General features: G+C 42.1%; 3 protein-coding genes across 5 annotated transcripts in view; 2 read left to right on the top strand and 1 right to left on the bottom strand.

Moving 5' to 3' along the window:
* Positions 1-12,746, top strand: part of LOC306973039 (uncharacterized protein) — a 79,112-nt gene extending 66,366 nt beyond the window's left edge. For all 3 annotated transcript variants that reach the window (XM_079569838.1, XM_079569839.1, XM_079569840.1), the window contains exons 2-3: positions 10,166-10,203; positions 11,690-12,746. In XM_079569838.1, coding sequence (XP_079425964.1) covers positions 10,166-10,203; positions 11,690-12,744 — 1,093 coding nt within the window. In that variant the 3' untranslated portion in view covers positions 12,745-12,746. The remainder of the gene's footprint in view (positions 1-10,165; positions 10,204-11,689) is intronic.
* On the top strand, positions 1,618-5,649 carry LOC306972752 (uncharacterized protein; the record flags this gene model as incomplete). The annotated part of the gene is made up of 3 exons (XM_079569458.1): positions 1,618-1,795; positions 2,900-2,946; positions 4,382-5,649. Exons 1-3 carry the CDS (start codon positions 1,734-1,736, stop codon positions 5,647-5,649), a joined length of 1,377 nt encoding a protein of 458 aa, XP_079425584.1. The 5' UTR covers positions 1,618-1,733.
* A 3,455-nt stretch (positions 12,747-16,201) lies between the features above and the next one.
* Positions 16,202-22,221, bottom strand: LOC306972845 (uncharacterized protein; the record flags this gene model as incomplete). The annotated part of the gene is made up of 4 exons (XM_079569552.1): positions 22,127-22,221; positions 20,850-20,887; positions 18,189-18,867; positions 16,202-16,928 (listed from the first exon to the last, which is right to left on the bottom strand). The coding sequence occupies exons 1-4, from the start codon at positions 22,186-22,188 to the stop codon at positions 16,202-16,204; spliced, it is 1,506 nt and encodes a 501-aa protein (XP_079425678.1). The 5' UTR covers positions 22,189-22,221.

The raw sequence follows: 22,221 nt of genomic DNA, 5'->3' as shown, positions 1-22,221 counted from the left end.
CCAAAGATCATAGATATCGTGTGTCTAATGATAAACAGGCAAGTTAGTGAGTGAGTGCGTGCTCTTTATTTGTCATTGTATTACCCAGCTGTCTGCCTTCAACGCTCCCCTAAAAGTTTCAGAGCATGGTGTCCTGCACTTTTCTTCCTCCTGCGCAGCTCCCTTCACTCCACAATCTCTGTGCCTCTTCAGTGTTTCAGAAGAAGACATGTGTAGGTCTCAAATGTCTGTAGCTCATAAGCTAGCTAACTGTTAACCATTAAACTTGCTTCAGAAAAAGACTCAGCAAAAAAATCCACCGAACGGCAAAGACGGACAAAAGCCTCCAGCAAAACCGTGGAACACAGAAACCACAAATGCAGTTCGCTGAAAAGGGCAGCTGTACCGAGAGAGTGGGAAGTTGCTGCTTGTTTACGCGTCACCAAAACCAATAAAAGCAAACATTTTAATAAATAATGAAATATTTAAACAAAACACTTGTGTATTGTTTGTTGTTATGTGTTATATCAAAGGTTAAATTTGCTTTGTTGTTGTGAGCAGCGACATCCACAGATTTACAGTCGCCGAAACAGTGTTTAAGATCAGACTACGCAAACTACGCAAGGTGAGTGGGGCCCCCGCGGCTGCAAGGGCCCCACATCTCAGGTGCAGGTTTCAGTTAGTTTTAAATCAGCGGTTCCCAAACTGTAGGTCCGGGACCAGAGAATGGGACCATTTGCTATTTATCATTTTAAAAAGTGGGGGAAATAGACTAGGACTAGTCGTCCTAAAGATCCATCTGACAGTGGCTTAGTGGTTAGTGGTTCTCACACAGGGGGCAGGGCCTGAATTGAGGTAACTATGTTCCACTTCTGCCCTGCACTACTGTACAGTGGAACTGTATATATATATATATATACTCATTTTGAGTAACTGTATTCTGGTAAAGTTACTCTTTCATTTGAGGGTATTTACAACACAGTTACTTTCCAAATATCAAAGGAATACCTCACAGTACTCAATCATTAAAGTTCAGTTTCATAATCATAACAATAAGAAAGAGAAGATCAAAACTGCCGGGTTTAGCTCTACGTCATTCTGGGCTGTGGCCGTTTGTAAAGTGCTTTTTTACATAATAGCAAATAGGTTCATAACATCTGGTGTAGCTGCATGTTTTTAAACATACACCGCTGTTATGCATGATTACAATGCAAAACAACATGAAAGTTTTGAAAGTATTCAGAATACAGTACTATGATTGGGCAAAGTTACAGAATATGTTACAAAATACACTTAAAGGCAAGTATTCAGTATTCTGTAACTAAATACAATTGCAAAGTATTCTCCCCAACACTGGTTATAGAGTTCCTAGAAAGGAGTTACAGAGTATTGATTATTATTTAATTTATTGTTTTCAAACACTGCAGACTGCACTCACATCTGCTGCTAATACTTAATCCATTCACGCTGTTGTTAAATTGTTATTTCATTTTCATATGAATCTATTTTATGCATTTCATAATAGTTTTTATATTTACTATTCATCTAATAAATTGTATGTTTTATCGTTCATGCTGCCTAGTTTGTGAACCTGTGCACGGGGTCACGTGTCTGACTGTAACCTGACCTGTGGTCGGCAGAGGGCGGCAGTGAGCAGCTGCTAAAGCTAACGCTGCTGCTGTGCTAGCGTTAGCACAGCAGAACAGAACTTTTCCCCAAAGCTTCGCCTCAAAGCGGACAGAGCGCAGTGAAACATGGCAGAAGAGAAGCTGAAGGAGGAGCAGGAGCTGTGGGAGCCTCCGGAGACCAACAACAGGTGAGTTTAGAGCCCGGACGGGACGCGGCAGCTGTGGCTTTGTGCCAGAACCACCTCCACCAGGAAGCCTCGTCTCACCCGATATTAAACGCACATATATCGGGGTAGTACTTTTACTGCTTTGTGCATGAAAAAGAACACAATCGAGAAGCGACTTGGTGTCTCAGTCCAGCTGCAGAGGAAAGATTTGACGCTGGAGCCAAATCCAAGATGGCCGCGTGTGTTTTGGGCAGGATTTGTCCCGTGTCAGCGACTCTCACTAAATAAACACGAGCCACTGGTGCTTTGGCTCAGACTCGGTGATGGGTTTGGAGTCAGAGGTTCAGCCACAGTGTTCCGGGCCCTTGATACAGTTTATCCCGGTGTTCCACAGACGGGCTGTGACTTGATCCACCCCTGGTTTCCCCCTCGGGCCCCTGCACTGGGCCCGGGTAAAAGGATCCTCTGCTTAGGAGACAGTGTTTACCAAACTATTCAGGCCGAGACCCCCCCAAAATAAACGTGATGTCGACTTGTAATAATATCAAGCACCAAATCATGTCAAATTCACCTTATTACTATTTATTTAAGTAGTTTAATGTTTTATGAACCCGACTTACAAGTATAACATTTTCTCCAGTTCAGCTTTACCCAAATTTAAAAGCTTTTTGACTGGAGAGTTTACAGCCTTTAATCCAGTGTAAAGTTGAAAGCTAAGGCCTACAAAACTGATCTTTCCTTGTGTGTTTGCCCCGTTGTCGTCACTCTATAGTCATATTTTTTAATGCTTTTTCAGCGCTTTTTTACTCCTTTTTTGTAACTTTTTATGTTACTTTTCATCCTCATTTACATCTCGTTTTTTCTATTTTGCAGCTTTTTTTTTTCAAGCAGCTTTTAGATTTGGGTAATGTCGAACTGGAGAAACGGATTCGATGTTCTAGTCCCTTCTTTTCATTTTTATTTAGTTCACTCAAATATCTGGACCGTTTAGTCTCCTGAATTACTCCTAAATTCGTTTTAGTGAAGTTAAAGTATTACTTTCACTAAAATTATAACAAAATATTTTTTGTGTGATTTTAATATTGATTTACAAGACTTCCTCACTTCTTTGTTTCTGTTTTGTAGGTCTGTCATTCAGAGCACAAAGAGGACAAAGGACAAGGACGGCAAAGGTACGGGACGGCCTTCGACTAGGGCGATTTGGCCAAAAAAAAAAAATGTTTGTTTTGTTTTTTTTACTCAATTTGGATGATTGCGATTTTAATCGATTAGATTTGAAATAAACTTTAAAAAGTCTCCTGATCTTTCATATGAAAAACTGCTCAGAGTCCTGCTCATTAATATTTCATAATGTCACTACAATTAGGCCCATTAACATAACATAACCCTTTATTATTTCTGTTTAACATATTCCTCGTTTGCTCTCAAAAGTAAACCTTCTTAATAAGCCATGGAGTTTTCAAAAGTGTTATCGTCTTCATGCCTCTGCTGTGATTGACATCGTCTCCATGGAGACTCAAGGGAAAGGGGCGGAGTTAAATGGTCCGCTCAGAGCAGAGTGAGAGAAAGGCACAGGAGCAGAAACTCCAGCAGAAACACAACACTTTGGCCTTTGTGAAGCAGCAGATCGTCAGAAAGTTTCTGCTTCTCCACTGGAAGCGGCGGACTCGATTTTACGATTTAGCCATTTTCCAAATCGTCTGTGTTTTTTTTTTTTTTCAGAAATATGTGTATTGACATTTTTTGCTTTTTTTTTTTACACCAACACACGTATACACATGCAGAAAGACAATAAACAGAATAATAAGAGCAAATAAATCAAATAACGAACAATCAAACATACAAAGGAACAAACATTGGCCCGTACAAACAACAGCATTTTTCACTTCAAAATGCAAATGCCCGTTTAACAATAGCTGATACCTCCAGTCCGACATACATTAAGAAAAGTTCCCAAGTCTTTCGAAAGACCTCGTCCCTGTGATTCAGTCGACAAGTCAAATGGTCAAGGGAAATGTAGCTGAAAATAGTTCTGTGCCATTGTGTCCTTGTGGGAATTTGGTCCGAAATCCAGTTAACCAGCAAACACTTCCTGGCACAGACAGTAAGCGTTCGATACAATTTCTTATGGTCTTTGTTGTTGATAACAGGGTCAGTTAATCCAAGCAACAAAAACAAAGGGTTACATTTCAAATTAACAGAATTTTTTTCTCCATTTCGTGTCCAACCATTTGCCAGAAATGTTGCACTTTTATACAAGACCAAAAGCGGTGTGTAAGGGAACCAATCTCAACGTTACACTTCACGCACAGTGGGGAGGAGTTAGGCTTAAATTTGTAGCGTAGATACGGAGAGATGTGGGCTCTATGAAGAATCATAATTGAGTTGCTTTAACTTTATTACAAATGTCTTCACATTACCCCAAATATTTTCCCATTCATCCTCAGTAATAACACAGTTAAGCTCCTTTTCCCACAGTTCAAATCGTCTGTGTTAAAAAGCATGAATTAATTGAATTAATTCGATTTATTATCGCTCAGCCCAACCTTCGACCACTGACCTGTCTGTAAGTACAGCTGTCCATAAGTTATATTGTGTTCCCTGCAGGTGTGATCCACATTAAAGAGGAACCAGAGGAACTGCACATCCCACAGGAGACGAGCTCCGAATATCCCTTCATCCGCGTCATCGTCAAGAGCGAAGCTGAAGACGAGGAAGAGGATTCATCTTTCCATGAAACAGGGAAAGACGAGGACGGAGACGAAGAGAATTCCTCTGACACCGACAACTCCGGAGACTGGACTCCATCCGCTGAAAGTCCTGCTCCACAAACGGCCGCCGAACAGCTGCAGGAGCCGGCGCACGGGGACCACGGGGGTGAAGCGGGCGGCGCGGACGACCCGCACAAGTGCCCTCTCTGCGGGAAGGTTTTACAGTATTCCCAAAACCTAAAGCAGCACATGTTCCTGCACACGGGGCAGAGACCATACAGGTGCACGGTCTGCGGGAAAGACTATACCCAGAAAGGACACTTAAAGCAACACATGCTGTCGCACACCGGGGAGAGGCCTTTCAAATGTTCCGTCTGTGCGAAGGATTTCACTGAAAGCGGCAAACTGAAGAAGCACATGAGAATCCACACGGACGAGAAACCGTTCAGCTGTTCGATTTGCTCCAAGGGATTTCGGGTGGAGGGTAATCTCAAGAGACACGTGCGCACCCACAGCGGAGAGAGGCCTTTCAAATGTCCGTTCTGCACCAAGGGATTCACTGAAAACTGGTGTCTCAAAGATCACCTGAAGATCCACACGGGAGAGAAGTCGTTCCCCTGTTCGATTTGCGGCAAAGAGTTCAACATCGAGGGGAATCTGAAGGTGCACATGAGGACGCACACGGGCGAGAGGCCGTTCAAATGTACGGTCTGCGCGAAGGAGTTCATCGAAAACGCCAAACTGAAGAGACACATGATGATGCAGCACACGGGGGAGCGGCCGTTCAAGTGCACCGTCTGCGACAAGGACTTCACGGAGAAGGACCGGCTGAAGAAGCACATGATGGCGCACACGGGGGAGAAGCCCTTCAGCTGCTCGGTGTGCGCCCGCAAGTTCCAGGCGAAGAGCTCCCTGAAGCAGCACATGCTCTCGCACACGGGGGAGAAGCCGTTCCAGTGCACCGTCTGCGCCAAGGGGTTCTCCATACAGAGCATGCTGACGCAGCACATGAAGTTCCACACGGGGGAGAAGCCTTTCAGGTGCTCGGTGTGCGCCAAGGAGTACACGAGGAACTGCGACCTGACGAGGCACGTGCGGAGTCACGCGGAGGGGGGGGAGGAGGAGGGGAGCGAGGTCAGCGCCGAGGTGACGTCACGATCATAGGAGAGACGTGTGTGACTTCTACACACACAAAAAATGGAGAAAATGCTCGTGGTGAAGGCCGGGGTTAAGAGGTTAAAAAAAAAAGCCTGTGTGGATGTGTTTTTCTTATGTTCACTGAGCGGTTTCTGAAGAGTTGGATTTGACTGTATTTATTTTTGTATTTATTTGAAAGGGAAAGTGCATATTGATGAACACATACAGTACGAAGTCGTCATATTTGCTATAAATATGCTGGATTTATCTTAAAGTTAACGTCTATCTGTAGTCCTTGTTATATCGTATAATATAATTATATGATATAACACTTCATTAGCAAATGTTTGGCTGCTGCTTTTCATGTTGTTTGGAAATCTTTTATCCTTTTAAATCATCCGTGAATAATCTTATAGTTCTTATTTAATTCATAACTTAATCAAAGCACAAAGCAGGATTTAATGCCAATACATTTACAAAACACCAAAACTATAGTGGAAAGTATAGCAACCCTTTCTAAATGGCAGCGTGTGTCATATATATAACCTACAAAGGTGTATTGCCAGGAAATGTAAAAAATAATACAGTATTTTATGCATTTTTAACACATTGAGGCTGCTCTGTTTTGGGGGATTTAGCTGCAGAGTGCCAACAATCCAGACCATTTTTCATGATATTTGTTGCGCTACAGTGTATTCTATGTTATAGTTATGGACACAGGCTGAGGCTCGTTTTTGAAAGCTGAGACTCTAAGCTCTCTGTAGATGAAAACAGTTTAATTCTACGCGCCTCAGTTCCTGAGAAACGTAAGCTAAACAGAGGCTAGTCAAAATCACTGATTTTTTTTTAATCATAATTAGTGTTTTGTGAAACATTCTCCTTTCTAATAACTCCTCTCTCCTCTCCTTCTCTCGTCTCCTCTCTCCTCCTCTCTCGTCTCCTCTCTCCTCCTCTCTCGTCTCCTCCTCTCTCCTCCTCTCTCCTCTCTCTCCTCCTCTCTCCTCCTCTCTCCTCTTTCGCCTCCTCTCTCGTCTCCTCTCTCGTCTCCTCCTCTCTTCCTCTCCTCCTCTCTCTCCTCCTCCTTTATTTCACTTCTGTTCATCACAGAGCTACCAAAACCACACATAAGGTGTATTACATTGTCAAAACAAGTTTTTTCCATTTTTGGCACTCAATGTGTTAGGAGTACCTTTAGCAGGGTTGTATGGTAATATGCTGGAGGGCATATTTTGAACCCCGGGCCTGACGTTTCCTCCCCCTGGGTCTGTTCTAGATGAAATATAGGACACTTTGGATTTGTTTTAAGAATAGCCACCAGTAAACGGACACCACTGATGCATCCTCTCTCTGACATGTTTATGTTTAGGCTAATACTGTCTGTGTAAATGTTTTTTTATTTGGCAACCCCAAAACCTGCTCTTTGCCCTTGTCATGTTGACAAAGAATTCAAAAAACTGTGTCTTGAATGTTTAAAAGTCTTTAAAAAGTGATGGTACTTAAGTATATTTACTTAACCACCTCTGTCTTTATTGCACTTTGTGTTTATTGTCGAGCACCAGAAGTCACTTTCTCTAAATAAAAATATCAGAGCGCTCTGTTTACTTTAAGATGACTTGAGTAACTATGGGCCTGAGGCGGAGTGCACCCTGGACATTTTTAATCTACATAAAAAATGTAGAAGGACTTACAGTTTTTTTTTTTTTTTTTACAATTATTAAAGAGTAATGTCCATAAATTGTTGTATCTTTCATGGATTTCAAAATAAAGGTCCAGACCTGAAAAATAAAGGTTGTAGTAAGTTGCCAGTATGATAATTGGTAACTAGTGTAAATTTGATGCCACTAGAGTAAAAAATGTGGAAGTTATTGAAGATTATCCATAAACTGTCATTATGTGCATACATTTCAAAATAAAGGTCCGTCTTTCTGCAGTAAAACCCGCAGAAGCTATTAATAAGTAGTATCCATAAATTGTCATATTTTGACATACATTTCAAAATGAAGGTCCAGATCCAAAAAATAAATGTTGTAGTAAGTTGTCAGTATGATAATTGGTAACGTGTGTAAATTTGGTGCCACTAGGGTAAAAACTGTAGAAGGTATTGAAGATTATCCATAAATTGTCATATTTAGACGAGATCCTGATCCCATTATTGTGATTTTCATCCACGACCACGACGTGTTGCAAAGATCTGAGCACAAATTGGAAGTTGAAAACAGGTCTTGCCTCGATACCGGACATAATTAATCATTTCTTCAATAGGTAGCGTTCACGATTTAGAATGTGATGATGTCATAATGTCAGATGGAGGGCAGGGCCAATACAACTCTATGGGAGAAATGCAGTTTTTGGAAGAAATCTCCAAAACTAAAATTGACAAATGTTTTTCCTCTTCAGTGTTTGATCGTGATTGGATTCACAAACCTGTGATAGTATTTTTATGTCTGAACGTCCTTTCTATTGGACAACATCATGGTCATGTTTTCACATATTGTCGCCACTTTTTGACATTTTTCAGAGATAATAATTGGACATTAGCTCATATGTGCCGACAGAGGAGACAATGAACTTTGTGACAGTTTTTGTTTCATGTGGATTCCTCCAGAAATGACTGAGATATGAGCCAAAAAACAAAGACATAAAAATATGCATTTTGTCAGTTACCACCGTTACCATAGTTACCGTCAGTTGACCTCCACCTCAATGTTAAACTATAGGCTCTTTAGAATGTTGTGATGTCACGTGAACGCTACCTATTGTTGCACACAGATACTGTATCACAAATGAAATAACGTTGTTCTTCATTTATCAGACAGACTTTATCAATACACAAGGGAAATAGCGTTATCACAGAAGCTCATCGTAGAACCAAACATGGAAATGAAAGATTATAGTAATTTATTACGGCGTTCCTTTCTCACATTCTCAAGAGGGGACGAGGCAACAGCCTCTTTATAAAGGGCAGAGTAGGATTGTCCTTAACCTCTTAACCCACGCCTAAACCGAGCATATTTTCTTTAGTTTGGCTTTACCCAAATCTAAAAGCTTCATGAAAAAAAAATAGTGACGAAAATGAGACGAAAACAAGAGAGCAACACAAATATTACAAAAAAGTTAAAATAAATGTGACAAAAAGCGGTAAAAAGTGACGAAAATATAACAAAAAAGTGAAGAAAAAAAAAGTGACGAAAAAGTGGCAAAAAAGTTACGAAAATATTGCACAAAAGGAAAAAAAAATGTGATGAAAAAGTGACAAAAAAGTTTTTTAAAAAGTGACGAAAATATTACAAAAAAGTGAAAACAAATGTGACAAAAAAGTGACGAAAATATTACAAAAACATGACAAAAGTGACGAAAATATCATGAAAAAGTGGCAAAAAAGTGCCGAAAATATTACAAAAAAGTAATTTAAAAAAAGTGACAAAAATAATACAAAAAAGTGACGAAAATATTACAAAAACTTGAAAAAAAAGTGACAAAAAAGTGGCAAAAAGTGACAAATATGCAATGATAAACAATGCAATAAAAAAAGGTTGTGACAACACAAAATGTGAGGAAAAAATCCACAAACTTTTAGATGTGGGTAAAGCCAAACTGGAGAAATGCACTTGGTTAAGGCGGGGGTTAAGAGGTTAACTGAACTGATTATTATCATGTGTTATTATAACTGTTAGCTTGTCTTGTGCCACAGAATGCATATGTAAACCGGATCTGTAGGGGGCAGCAGCGAGCACAATGCTGTTGCTAACGCTCTGTTCGGCGGCGTTAGCTCTGAACAGAAGTGAGACACTCTTCTCCCCAAAGCTTCGCCTTAAAGCGGACAGAGCGCAGTGAAACATGGAGGAAGTGAAGCTGAAGGAGGAGCAGGAGCTGTGGGAGCCCGAGGTGGAAAACAGGTGAGTTTAAAGCCAGAAAAGGCGCGCTTAGCTACAACCCTGCGCCCAGCGGACTGTCCACAACAAGACGAGGCCATTGTGTTTTTATCAGGGACTTTTTCCCGCACACGGACTCCACACAAACTGGGACCAGCTTCGCATGAACCGCTGACAAACCGCTGAAACCTCGATTATACCAAAATGAAGATAAATCCGCCATTTTGATGGTTTTAGTAGTTCTTTCGTTCATCAACAACACAGGCCTTTAGTATGTTCCGTCACCGAAATGGTTCCCAGTGGCACCAGGACCGTCAAACGTTCCGCCACAAAAAACAACAACAAAACAACTTAAAAACAATAAAGAAATTCTGAAAAGGTAATCATTTGAGGTTAATATTAATTGTTTGAATAATATTCTAATTTTTTTTGGAAATGTAGTATATATTTTCCAGAACGTAAGTATGAATGTAAAACCATTTCCACATAAAAAAATTCACAGTTGGCAAACGGTGCTGTAAATTTTTTATGGTAAATAATAATTATTTAAAAAAATACACTACGTTTGCCACACATTTAGGCCAAAAAAAACAGACAAAACTATGATCAAAGTGACAATGTTATTTTTTCCCAGTGACATTTCTGATTTTTCTTCTGTTTTGCTTTTCCAGGTCAGTCGTTCAGATCCCTGAAGACACAGACAGCAGAGGTAACAACACAGCGCTCACATTTATTTCAATTCAACTGTCAATAAGTATTTTCCTCCCCTTACATGTTCCAGCCATGTCCTAATGTGTAGAATGAGCTCAGACCTGTTCACCACAACTGCCTCTAAAATCCTGCACTGTCACTCAAAAAGGTGTTAATTCGGTCGTCATGTACGAGTTTAATATAGAAGTTGCAGTTACGCGTTAGCCCTGAGGTGGCAGTAGTGAGAAATAAAAATGACCAACTTGAAAAGTTGAGCAGTTGATTACTGACATAAATATGAGGGGAAATATGTAATTTAATTGAATGATTTCACATCAAAATCAGAGATGGCAAAAATGCCTATATTTTCTGTGAACCAGTCATGATAGAGCCTTGTGAAGAGAAAGAGACTTTGAATGCAAACTTACTATTGGCCTGACTAATCAGAGTGGTGATAAGCCCCCTCCCCTTTCCCCCCAAACCGGTCTAGTTTGCAGCAAGCTCCTGACCCCATGGCTGAAGTGGTCTGGGACTGGAGCAGTTTGGACCCTCCTTTTGGAGCAGAGCAGTTCACTTTTGGCAGTGGAAACACCTTCAAACCGCTCCGGTCCATTCCGGTCTGGTCCTGTCCTGTCGAAATGGGATTAACTCCACATCAGAAACTATGATTCCTGCAAACTTAAAATCATGCTCAAAATTCACCTGTTCCACAAAGTGTGTCGCTCATAATCACTGCCACTACTTTGTTTGTTTGTTTTCTTTGTTTTTGTCCCTCTGTAAAGCGCCTTAGTGTCCAGGGCCATTTTTTTCCCCCAGCCTGTTTCCAGCTCTAGTTCATAGGTGTCTCCATTTGTTTACAAAAGTACAGTCAATGTAAGTTGCACTTGTTTAAGTCACAAAAGAAAATATTCTGCATGGTTTGACAAATAATGATTCAAATAAATACAAAATAGTATATGTGCCACGGTTTTTCCATACTGAGATCTGTTCTTACCTGAGCTTAGACGAGTTGATACGTACATCTCTGGTCTTTGTGCCCATGGAAAAGCGTGGTAGCTTCTAACTTCACCCCTGTTTGGAGCTATAGGACTGAGCGCACGCACAAAGATCAGACAGACACGCATCAACTCGTCTAAGCTCATGTGAGAACATATTTCAGTATGGAAAGACGGTGGCCTGTTCCTTTAAATAAAGGACTTTTAATTAATGGGAGTTCCTCGGATCTTCTCCTTTTCCAAATAATAATAGCACTGAAAATGAGGTAAAGCAGTGATGGTTTGTTTGAAAATTGGTCATATCACGCTTTGCAAGTTTAGCCGTTTGTTCTGCTTCACCTGTGGAGCTGTGTGTAGAAAATGAACATCGGTATTTACAGTTTTCAAAAACCCCAAGCCCAACTCCTTACAATCTGCCTGGCAGTCCCCGAGCAGTCTGAGAACCACTGCTCTACACTGTCAATCTGAGAAATTCTGTCCATGTGCTTGATGTTATTTTGTGTCCCGCAGGTGTCCAGACGGTTCCTGTCCACATTAAGGAAGAACCGGAGGAGGTGCAGATCAAAGAGGAGCCGGGAAGTCCGTTCCTCCGCGTCATCGTGAAGAGTGAAGACGAGGATGACGATGAAGTGGAGTCATCTTTCCCTGAAGCTGAGAAAGACGAGGACGGGGAGGGCGGAGACTCCTCTGACACCGACGACTCTGGAGACTGGACTCCTCCGACTGAAAGGACTCCTTCTCAGGGGGAGAGCGGTTCGGCCCACGTTAAAGACTCGACCAAAGCCAGTTCACTCAGATGCTCTCAGTGTGGGAAGGTCTTCCAGCATTTGGCCAGTTTACGGAGACACAGGCTGCAGCACACGGGGCAGCGGCCGCACAAATGCCCTTTCTGCGAGAAGGACTTCAAGCAGTCGGCGCATTTGAAGATACACTTGAGGATCCACACGGGCGAGAAACCGTTCAGCTGCTCCATCTGCGGGAAGACGTTTTCGGAGAAGAGTACGCTCAAGTCGCACGTGAGAGTCCACACCGGGGAGAAACCGTACTCCTGCTCCATCTGCAACAAGCGCTTCACGCAGAACACGCTCAAGATCCACATGAGGACGCACACGGGCGAGAGGCCGTTCAGCTGCGAAGAGTGCGGCAAAAGCTTCACTCTGTTCAAGGTGTTGCGCGAGCACCAGGTCGTGCACACCAAGGAGAAGCCCTTCGTGTGCACGGTCTGCGAAAAGACGTTCTGCCGACAGAGTCACCTCACGTCGCACATGCTGACGCATTCCGGGGAGAAGCCTTTCAGCTGCTCGATTTGTGAGAAGACGTTTTTGAAACAAAGCAACCTCAAGGGGCACATGTTGACTCATTCCGGAGAGAGACCATACAGCTGCTCCATCTGTGAGAAAAGGTTTTCGAGGCAGCCCAACCTCAACAGACACATGTTGGTTCACACAGGAGAGAGGCCATTCAGCTGCCCAGAGTGTGACCAGACCTTTGTGCGACAAACTCAGCTGAATAAACACGTGGCAGTTCACAGAGGCGAGGAGCCGGCACATCCAAGTAGCCCCTAAGGCAAGAAGTGAAAAGTTTTCTTCTTTCGCCTCGTAATTTTTATGTCGAAGTGGAATATAGACTAAACTCACCCTTTTTGATGGTGTTTTTTGTGATGTTTCGTCGACTCGTGTGTCTGATTTGGTCTGATATCACAATCCATTTACAAATACTGACATAGCCTTATCAAATGAAATACAGACTCCAGACCTTCAAGTCTTTTGTCTTTTTAGACATTTTTCAATGTCTAATTCCTGCTTGATGTATTGCGTTTTGAATCGTAGAAAACAAGGCAAAAACATTTTTTTATGGATTATTTCACTTAGAACTAAACATGGGCTGAAACCCCATCTGAACAAATCTTTGAAACTAATTTGTCAGAAAAAAGCACACATTTCTATCTGTTGTAGTATTTGTAGCCAGAAAATGTAGGCAATTTGGGCCATTTTTATTTTAAAGCATAAAATCACAGAAAACTTGCAATACATCTCATGTATGTCAGTAATCTTCAGCAGAGGCTTAAAATCGATATCTTTAAGTCTATTTCTCCCTTTTCACTTGAGTCTAACACTTGAACCATGTTTTCAAAGGTCCAAACTACACATTTCATATTTATTATTTTTGTAAAAAATTGCATTTTGTTTTACCTGCAAAGTCCTACATCATTCAAAAGGAACTTCTCTCGTCTTTCACTCATGTTACAATGTGAAACCCTCATTAAAAGCAGTGTTTAAGTTGTTCATGTTTCATGAATCCTACAGGAGACTCGGCGTCCAGAGTCGTCTCTAAAAACACATGAACTCAGCCGTGTCCAAAATCTTACCCATCGTCCTCGTTCAAGTCGAGGTGAAAGTTTTATTTCCAGGATAAAGGGTGACATCCATCCACCTGGCTGGAGGATTCACCTGTTATACATGTTTTTAGTGGTAGGAGAAACCCAGAGGAAATCTATTACCGTACCAGTAAGAAAGTAAGTCATTAAAGTTATCAATAAAACAAACAAAACACCGGACGTCTGTCACAGTTTGTTTGTTGCACAATATACAGTCACTGATGCTCCATAAATACAAACGAGTCTTTTTACATTTGACTTTATTTTTATTGCGACATAACTGTAAAATATATAATATAATAATATACAGTTGGACAAACTTTAGTGGAAAAGACTGTGTTTCATAGGAGAGCAGGTGAAGTGTAAAAACAGACCAGTGGTTCTCAACCTTTTGGAGCCGGGGTTTTGGGGTTCATGATCCCCGTATTAATGGATCTTATTTATTACCACTGTTCAGTCACACCGTGGGAAACCGGGACATAAAGGAAACAAGCAAATGGTTCAATAAAATAAATAAGAACAAATAATTTAGTTTGGATGGAGAGCGTTGAATGTGGAGAGTGAGTGGTCGATGGTCGGAGGGGCCGATGGCACAGACTGGTAGCTTCACTTCTGTCAGTCAGGGCAGCTGTGGCTATAATAGTAGCTTACACAAAGTATGGAGTGAATGAAAAATGAAATGTAAAACGTGTCCAGAAAAGCACTAAATAAAACGGATGCATTATTATAATAATTATTAGTGTTATTAAATAATGCCCCCCACACACCTGCTACAATAAAATAACAATACAAGTATACAGAGCCTCTCGAAAGTATTCATACACCTTGAACTTAAACATTTTGTCATGTTTACAACCCTAAACATAAAGATTTTACTTTTGATTTTTTTACTGAACGTTCACACACGAGTAACAGACAAGTGTGAAGTGAAAGCAAAATGATACATGATTCTGTTAAAGTGAAAAGTGGGGCGTGCATAAGTATTCATACAGCATTTTCTGAGTGCATTAAATTACCTTTCACTTCACTTCACTTCACTTCACTTTATTTCATGTCCCCGATAGGGCAATTAGTTTTGCAGCTCAAGATACATAAAAATAGATACATAAAAACAGACAAGAAAAATAAAAATGCATTCATTCACCAGTACAAGCAAGATGCCGAAGTGCAAAACCTTTATAACATTCCTAATGACTCCAGAATGTTCACACCTTGTCCTAACCATTAAATAGAGGCCACATGTGTGTAATCTACTCTCAGTATAATTACAGCTGTTCTGTGAGGGCCTCAGAGCTATGGTCGGAGTGTATTTGTCACTAAACAACATCATGAAGGTCAAGGAGCTCACCAGAGAGGTCAGGGATAAAGTTCTGGAGAAGTTTAAAGCAGCGTTAAGTTATACAAAGGTTTCCCAAGATTTAAACGTCTCACGGAGCAACTGTTCAATCCATCATTCAGAAATGGAAAGAGTGTAGCACCACTGAGAACTTACCAAGACACGGTCGCCCATCTAAAATATTAGATCAAACAAGGAGAGCGCTGGTAAGAAATACAACCAAGTGCCCCAAGATAACTCTGGAGGAGCTGTGAAGTCCTGCCGCTGAGCTGGGGGAATCTGGACATGGGACAAATATAAGTCATACTCTACACAAATCTGGCCTTCATGGACGAGTGGAAGAAGAAAGCCATTATTGAAAGGAGTATAAGTATTCATTCATGCTGTATGAATACTTATGCACGCCCCACTTATCACTTTTTCTATTTTTTGTATCATTTTGCTTTCACTTCACAGTTGTCGGTTACTTGTGTGTGAACATTCAGTAAAAAAATCTAAATAAAATCTTTATGTTTAGGGTTGTAAACATGACAAAATGTGCAAAAGTTCAAGGTGTATGAATACTTTCAAGAGGCACTGTAGATATTTCTATCTACATGATCTGGCACCCCTGACCCCAGGTTGAGAACCATTGCTGTAGAACATAAATATAGAATGTAAACATTTACAGACATTTCAAGATTTCTAACTGTATTTAAAAAATCTTCTGGGACATTTGTTGCTCACTTTACCACAGTTGAAGCGCCAGATTAACACTTGAAACTGTAAAATCTTTAATCATTAAATAAGTGTTATTTAGATGTCAGTTAAAACACTAACAATTAAATGTATAGTTTTAGATTTGTCTTTTGACCGTGATCGTCTCGAGAACCAACAGCGACCCCATTGGGCGGCGCGGTGGCACAGCAGTTAGAGCTCATGCTTCTCAGCTAAAAGGTCCCCAGTTTTTTTTGTGGTAGGAGAAACCAGAGTACCCAAAGGAAAGCTACGCAGGCGCGGGGAGAACATGCAAACCCCACACAGAAAGGCTCCGCCCGGCCAAGGATTTGAGCCCTGCCCCTTCTCGCTGTGACGCACAATCACTAACCACTAACCATGTTACATTTCCTAAATTTGATAGAGGTCTCAACTCACCCCACTCTCCTCTGAGCAGAAACTGGTGAAGAAACAGAAAGATATGATTGAGAGGCTACAGAGAGAGAAGAGTCAGATCTGCTCAGATGAACACGGGATAACCACTCTGCCACTGCCATAACAATAAGGTCCAAAACACATCCTTCTTATTTCTAAGAGTTTTGCAGTTTTCCCATTATTTGTCATTTGGAGGGGAATTAGTCTGAGTCTTAATCTTAGGATCTTGGACGTCCCGATTAAGATGTATTTGAGCGGGTTTCGGTTGAATTAAGGGACTGTCTGAACCCACCGGCCGCTCTCCTTTGTGTCTGGCCATGTGTTTGGACAGATGACACTGCCTGAAGAACGTCTGGTCACAGTCTGAACAGCCGTAAGGCTTCTCTCCCGCGTGCGACGACATGTGCTTATCCAGATTGACCTCTCGCAAGAACTTCTTATCGCAGACCTCGCAGCTGAACGGCCTTTCCGAGTGGACGAGCATGTGCCTCTTGTAAAGGAGCTGCTTGGCGAACGTTTTCCCGCACTCGGAGCAGCTGAAAGAGCTCTGCGAGTGAGTGAGCGCGTGCTTCTTCAGGTCCCCCGGCCTGGAGAAGGTTTTCCCGCAGGCGGCGCAGCTGAAGGGCTTCTCCTCCGAGTGCACCAGCATGTGCGACATCAGGTTGCTCTTGCGCGAGAAGGTTTTGCCGCACACGGAGCAGCTGAAAGGCCTTTCCCCAGAGTGCACCAACAAGTGGGAGTTAAAATTACCCCGATGCGAAAAGGTTTTGTCACAGAAGGCGCACACGAACCGGGTTTCTTTGTTCTGATCCGACGCGTCTTCAGACGTCGGCTGATTCGGAGTTAAAATCTCACTCCATTCACGGCCCGTTCCGTCGCTTTCCTCTTCCGTCTGTTCTTGATCACTGCAAAAAGTAATGAACTCGATTAGTTTAAAGATCTCAATTTGACAATAATCCATATTCTAATTGTTTTGACTGGTTAAGATTTAGCAGGGTATTTGACCTAGATTATTGAACTTGTTATGAGATGTTTCTGACTCATTTCAATACATTTAATCCTTATTTCAGGTCATTTTCTTTGCCAAAGGGTAAGAAAATTGGTCTTATCCCACTGGCAATTTTACTTCCCTTTTTCAAGCAAGATTATTGTAGAATCAGTCTGAAATGTCATCAAACAACGGTGCCTCCAGGCTCAGGCTGTTGCCAAGGCTGGTGCAACTTATAGGGCCAGATCTTGTGGTTCATAGCGCAGGCTGTAGAGCAGACGACTGCGCAGACGGGTGGCGCTCCTGGCCATCTTCAGTGTCATACCTGGCGCAAAAAGTGGGCAGGACAGGAGGGGGGACAGACTCGCATTGCGATGTTGTGGTGCAGCCGCCTCCCCATGCTTACCCCAGACCTGCGGAAGGCGGTGGTTTGCAAGGGGGGGTTCTCGTGTACACGCGTAACATGTGTGATGCAGCGCGCAATGTTTAATAAAGATTAAAGAAATAAATCTGTCCCTCCGCTGCTGCAGCCTTGCGCTGGACACCGTTCGAATGCGCAAAGTTACGAAATGTACAAGATTTAATTGATCAGAAACTGTCATATCGGAGGAGTTGCAAAGTTATGCAGCAGTTGCAAGAAAACTGTAGCTTATTGGGACATTTGCGCTACAGCTGCAGGATTCTTGCTCTGTTCCCTGTAAAATGCGCTTCTTTCTTTTGGACTGAGCTGTGGCTACACAAGGAGCATCATCAGGACGTAAACACTGACACACGATGGAAACGTCTCCTTAAAACTCAGATCAGACCTGGTGTTGTGGCACTTGAGGCATGTGTGGTTTATTTATGGAAAACTGTTGTTGTTTTGGTGTTAGGAGTGTGCGGGTAGATCTAGCCCGTGCATAACCGACGCTCAAACAGACTTTTCAAGGCAATCTCGCTTTTGTTTTCAATTGTGCTGCTTGTCATGAACCACGCCTCAGTCGGCCTCTTTTTCTTAAATAACGCCCTCTCCCTCGCGGCGCAGCCTTTAGCGCAAAACCTGCGCCACATGCCAGATCGCGCGTGCACCACGTTGCGTTTAGAGTTGCGCACGGACAGCGCCAGTCACAAGATCTGGCCCATAGTCCGGAAAATAGTATATTTCCTATAGTAATTTAAGCCAGTGCATAATATTTACTTTTTGTAGTGATGACCCTCCGGAGACTCCACGTGTCTTTTCACGTGTTTCTTGAGATTATACTTCTGCGTGAACTGTTTGCTGCAGATCAAACAGCGGAAGGGTTTCTCCCCGACGTGGCTCCTCATGTGGCTCTGCAGGTTCCCGTTCTGCGTGTAGCTTTTGTCACAGATGGAACACCTGAAGGGCTTCTCCCCCGTGTGCGTCCTCATGTGCGACTTCAGATTGTCCCTCACCGAAAACGTTTTCTCGCACACCGAGCAGCTGTAAGGCCTCTCCCCCGTGTGCGTCCTCATGTGCGTCCTCAGGTGTCCCACGTGCGTGTAGTCTTTCCCGCAGACCGTGCACATGTACGGTCTCTGGCCCGTGTGGAGCAACATGTGCTGCTTTAGGTTTTGGGAGTACTGCAAGACCTTCCCGCAGACGGGGCATTTGTGCGGGTTTTTGACCGTGTCCGGTTCCAGCAGAAGCTCCGTTTGTGCCGCGGAACTTTCCCCGGAGTCGTCGGTGTCGGAAGAATCGTCTGAATGCAAAGTTTCCCGGAAAAACGGCTCCTCTTCCTCGTCTTCGCTCTTGACGATGACGCGGATGAACGGGTTTTGCTTTTGTGGGATTTTCAGCTCCTCCGGTTCTTCTTTTACAGTCAGACTCGCGCTGGTCTCGTCTTGGTTCTGGACGCCTGCAGGAAACAGACCGGGGTTAAAGTTCAAGCCACTGGTACAAGAGGAGCGTCTTATTCTTTAACTGTGCTCACCCTATGGACCCTTCTGTGCATTCTCATAACAGTTAACTTCTGAACCCTTCTTAACCAAGCGTCATTTCTCCAGTTCAGCTAAACCCAAATATAAAAGGTCACAGCCTGTAGGCCAGTGTAACGCCTCATTTGAAAGCTAAGCCCTACAAAACCTTCTATTTATTTATTTGAGCATACATTTTGCTCAAAAGGAGTAGGCTGAAGCAAAAGCTTATGGGCGCCTACCCCCAACTCAAAATGATAAAACTTTTCATTTCTCACAGTAAAATCAATGTAAACAAAACAACAACAAGGAACAATAGCACAAAAAAAAACTGCTTTTTGACAAAAACCAAACTCACAAACACTGTTTGAACTATTCACATAATAACAGAACCAAACACTATTACAAGAACGGTCTTGTTTCCTGTAAGATCCCTACAAAGCGAGTAACAAAGCGACCGTTCATATATTTCTTTCAGTTTCCAATGCCAAATATCAGCCATACTCACTTGTTTTTATGACATAAGGGCACATTAATACACGTGTTATACTCCGTGTTCTTGTTGCTCCAATTGTCATTACCAGGCTCAACACAATGTTAATCGATGTGCATTTTTATTGTATTATTATTATTTATATATATTTTATCATGTACAGTGTATGATGTGACCCCTACATCGAGTGGTGTCGAGTTCTGAATGGATCTTTTTCCTTGCATGGTCGTCACTTTTTTTTATGTTTATATTTTTCCCCATCGCTTTTTTGTTCGATTTTAGTCACATTTGTGCCACATTGTCATCGCTTTTTGACACATTTTCATCCTTGTTTTTGACTCATTTTAGTTGCTCTTTTGACACTTTTTCCCCAAAAAGTTTTCAGATTTGGTTCAGAGGTTAACTACCCTTGGACTTTAAATCATAATTTAAGCTAAGGGGAAGGTGCATGGGGGGGGGGGGCAAACAATGATGTGCAACAATTTCTCCAACAATCGAAAACGTAATCCAGAACTACAAAGCTCTGCACACGAGGCGAACCAGAGCTTTTTTCACAATCGACTTTTCAAAGTCAATAGATAAAAAGGTACAGATTTTCTTAAGCTTTGGTTTAGTGGAATTGAATTTTTGGAAGATTAATATTTGTCTCTTGAATGACAGCTCGCAACGCCATATTGTTTACAGCAGCGAACCCCCCGAGGCGCAATGCATTATGGTATTGCACAAGTAGCGAATTGCGAGTTTTTAAATTGTTTCTAAATTGTGTATTTTCTACGATCTTGGGATCTTGCTTAGCTTTTAATCAGCTCGTTACTGGTAAATAAACCTGTAAAAAAAATCACGTTTTGTGCTTGTTTCTGGGCTTCAACCTCAATAAATCAGGCAGGAATTAGATCAATGAAATTAAAATACAGTGAAGTCTGGACTGTTTGGAGTCTGGAGGAGATACTACAGGTGTGATGTTGCTGCAAGAGTGAAATCAAAACCTCATTTTGAGAAAATGTGTCCTGTATGTTTTTTTATTTGACCTTTATTGATCCAGGAAAGTCCCACTGAGATTAAGATTCTCTTTTTCAGGGGAGTCGTGGCCCCAGAGGAGAGTTTTGTAATGTGTGCGTGTTTATACAGTGTTTTCTTTTTTTTTTCCTTTTGAAACTGGAAAACATAGGCTACGTAAAAAGAATAAACACAGTCTAGTATCAGCTCACTCAAAATCAGAACCCGAGACCCTCAGCTTGATGCACCGCCAGGCATTGAATGTGGTCAAATAAACACAGAACGTGTTTTTCTTTCATTGATATTTCCTTTGGGTCTGAAATGTTCATTTTTTCCCCAAGGAAGTGAAGTGCAAACTAAAGGAACAGCCTCGAAATACAAGCAGCTCATCCCTGACACAGACACACAGAGGTAAAACTTTAGCTCACGTCTTACCTCGGCTCTCTGTGCTCCAGCTCTTCAGACCGGACTCACTGCAGGGGAAAAAAGCAAAGAATTAAAACAACAGAAGAATGTGGAGCAACTTACGCACATCATCAACTTTTTTGACTTATTTAGACGAGAACGGTTCAATTAAATGCTATTCTTTTATGATTTCAATAAAAAAAAATACTATTATCCAGGCCAGAGAGGTTCCCAACTGGAGGTGTAGAGCCCACAGGCGTTTGACATTTGGATAAATACTATGAATCAGTGATTCATCTTATTGCTACTTGTGCTTTCTTCATCTAAACTTGAGTAAAGGCACCACTTATTTTGAGTGGAGAGATTTCTTGATTTCTGGCCTGGCACTTTACAGCCAGTCACCCATTCACATCCATCGCAGTGTACGTAAGAAACTTCAAGAGCTGGGATTCGAACCCCGACTTTTGATCATGAGACGACCCGCTCTACCACGTCATTTTTTTGTCACATTTTTGTCATTTTTTGTCACATTTTTCGTCCATTTTTGGTCAATGTCTTGTGACATTTTTGCCACTTTTTCATCCATTTTTCGTCACTTTTTTGTCAATGTTTTCTCACTTTTTTGTCAATGTTTTCTCACTTTTTTGTCACATTTCCATCATTGTTTTCGTCTCAGTTTTGTTGCTATTTTCCAGAAGCTTTTGGACTGGGGTAAAGCCAAACTGGAGAAAATGTGCTCGGTTCAGGTGGGAGTTAAGGGGTTAATTAATAATGATTATGATTATGATTATTATTATTATTATATTTCAGTCTTTTCTAAAATGCTAGACGAATGCTTTTGGGAGGTTAAAAGTGAACAGTCGTTTCCACTTTTGTTTGTTTTTGTTTTTTTTATGAGCAAATTGGTTCAGTCACGTGACCCTGCCTTTAACAGCGCCATCTGCAGGATGTGAAGACACCAAACTGTTGTTGTCCCTTCAGACACAGACTGTGGGCTTTTACTTCACCATAATATCATCATGAATACAACCCTCAAAGCCTGGTCTCTGAAGAGGGGCGTGGGCACAAACAGCTGGCACAGACTGGCACAAACAGCTGGCACAGAAGGCTCGGGTTCTCTTTGAGCTCTTAAAAGAGACATTCTCGTAAAGTACTTTAACAAACGCGCTGTAGTGAAGCTCCGTGAACCCTGTGTCCAGTGTGCGGAGTCCGTGTGTGATGAAGTCCCTGATAAAGACACAAAGGCCTCGTGTTGTTGTGGACAGTCCTCTGTATCTGAGAGAGTCCTGCCTTGGCTCTAAACTCACCTGTTTTCCTCCTCCGCGGGCTCCCACAGCTCCTGCTCCTCCTTCAGCTTCACTTCTGACATGTTTCACTGCGCTCTGTCCGCTCTAAGGAGAAG

Source organism: Gobius niger (assembly GCF_951799975.1).
Source record: "Gobius niger genome assembly, chromosome: 13".
Taxonomy (NCBI): domain Eukaryota; kingdom Metazoa; phylum Chordata; class Actinopteri; order Gobiiformes; family Gobiidae; genus Gobius; species Gobius niger.
This window is presented reverse-complemented; position numbering and strand designations above follow the sequence as displayed.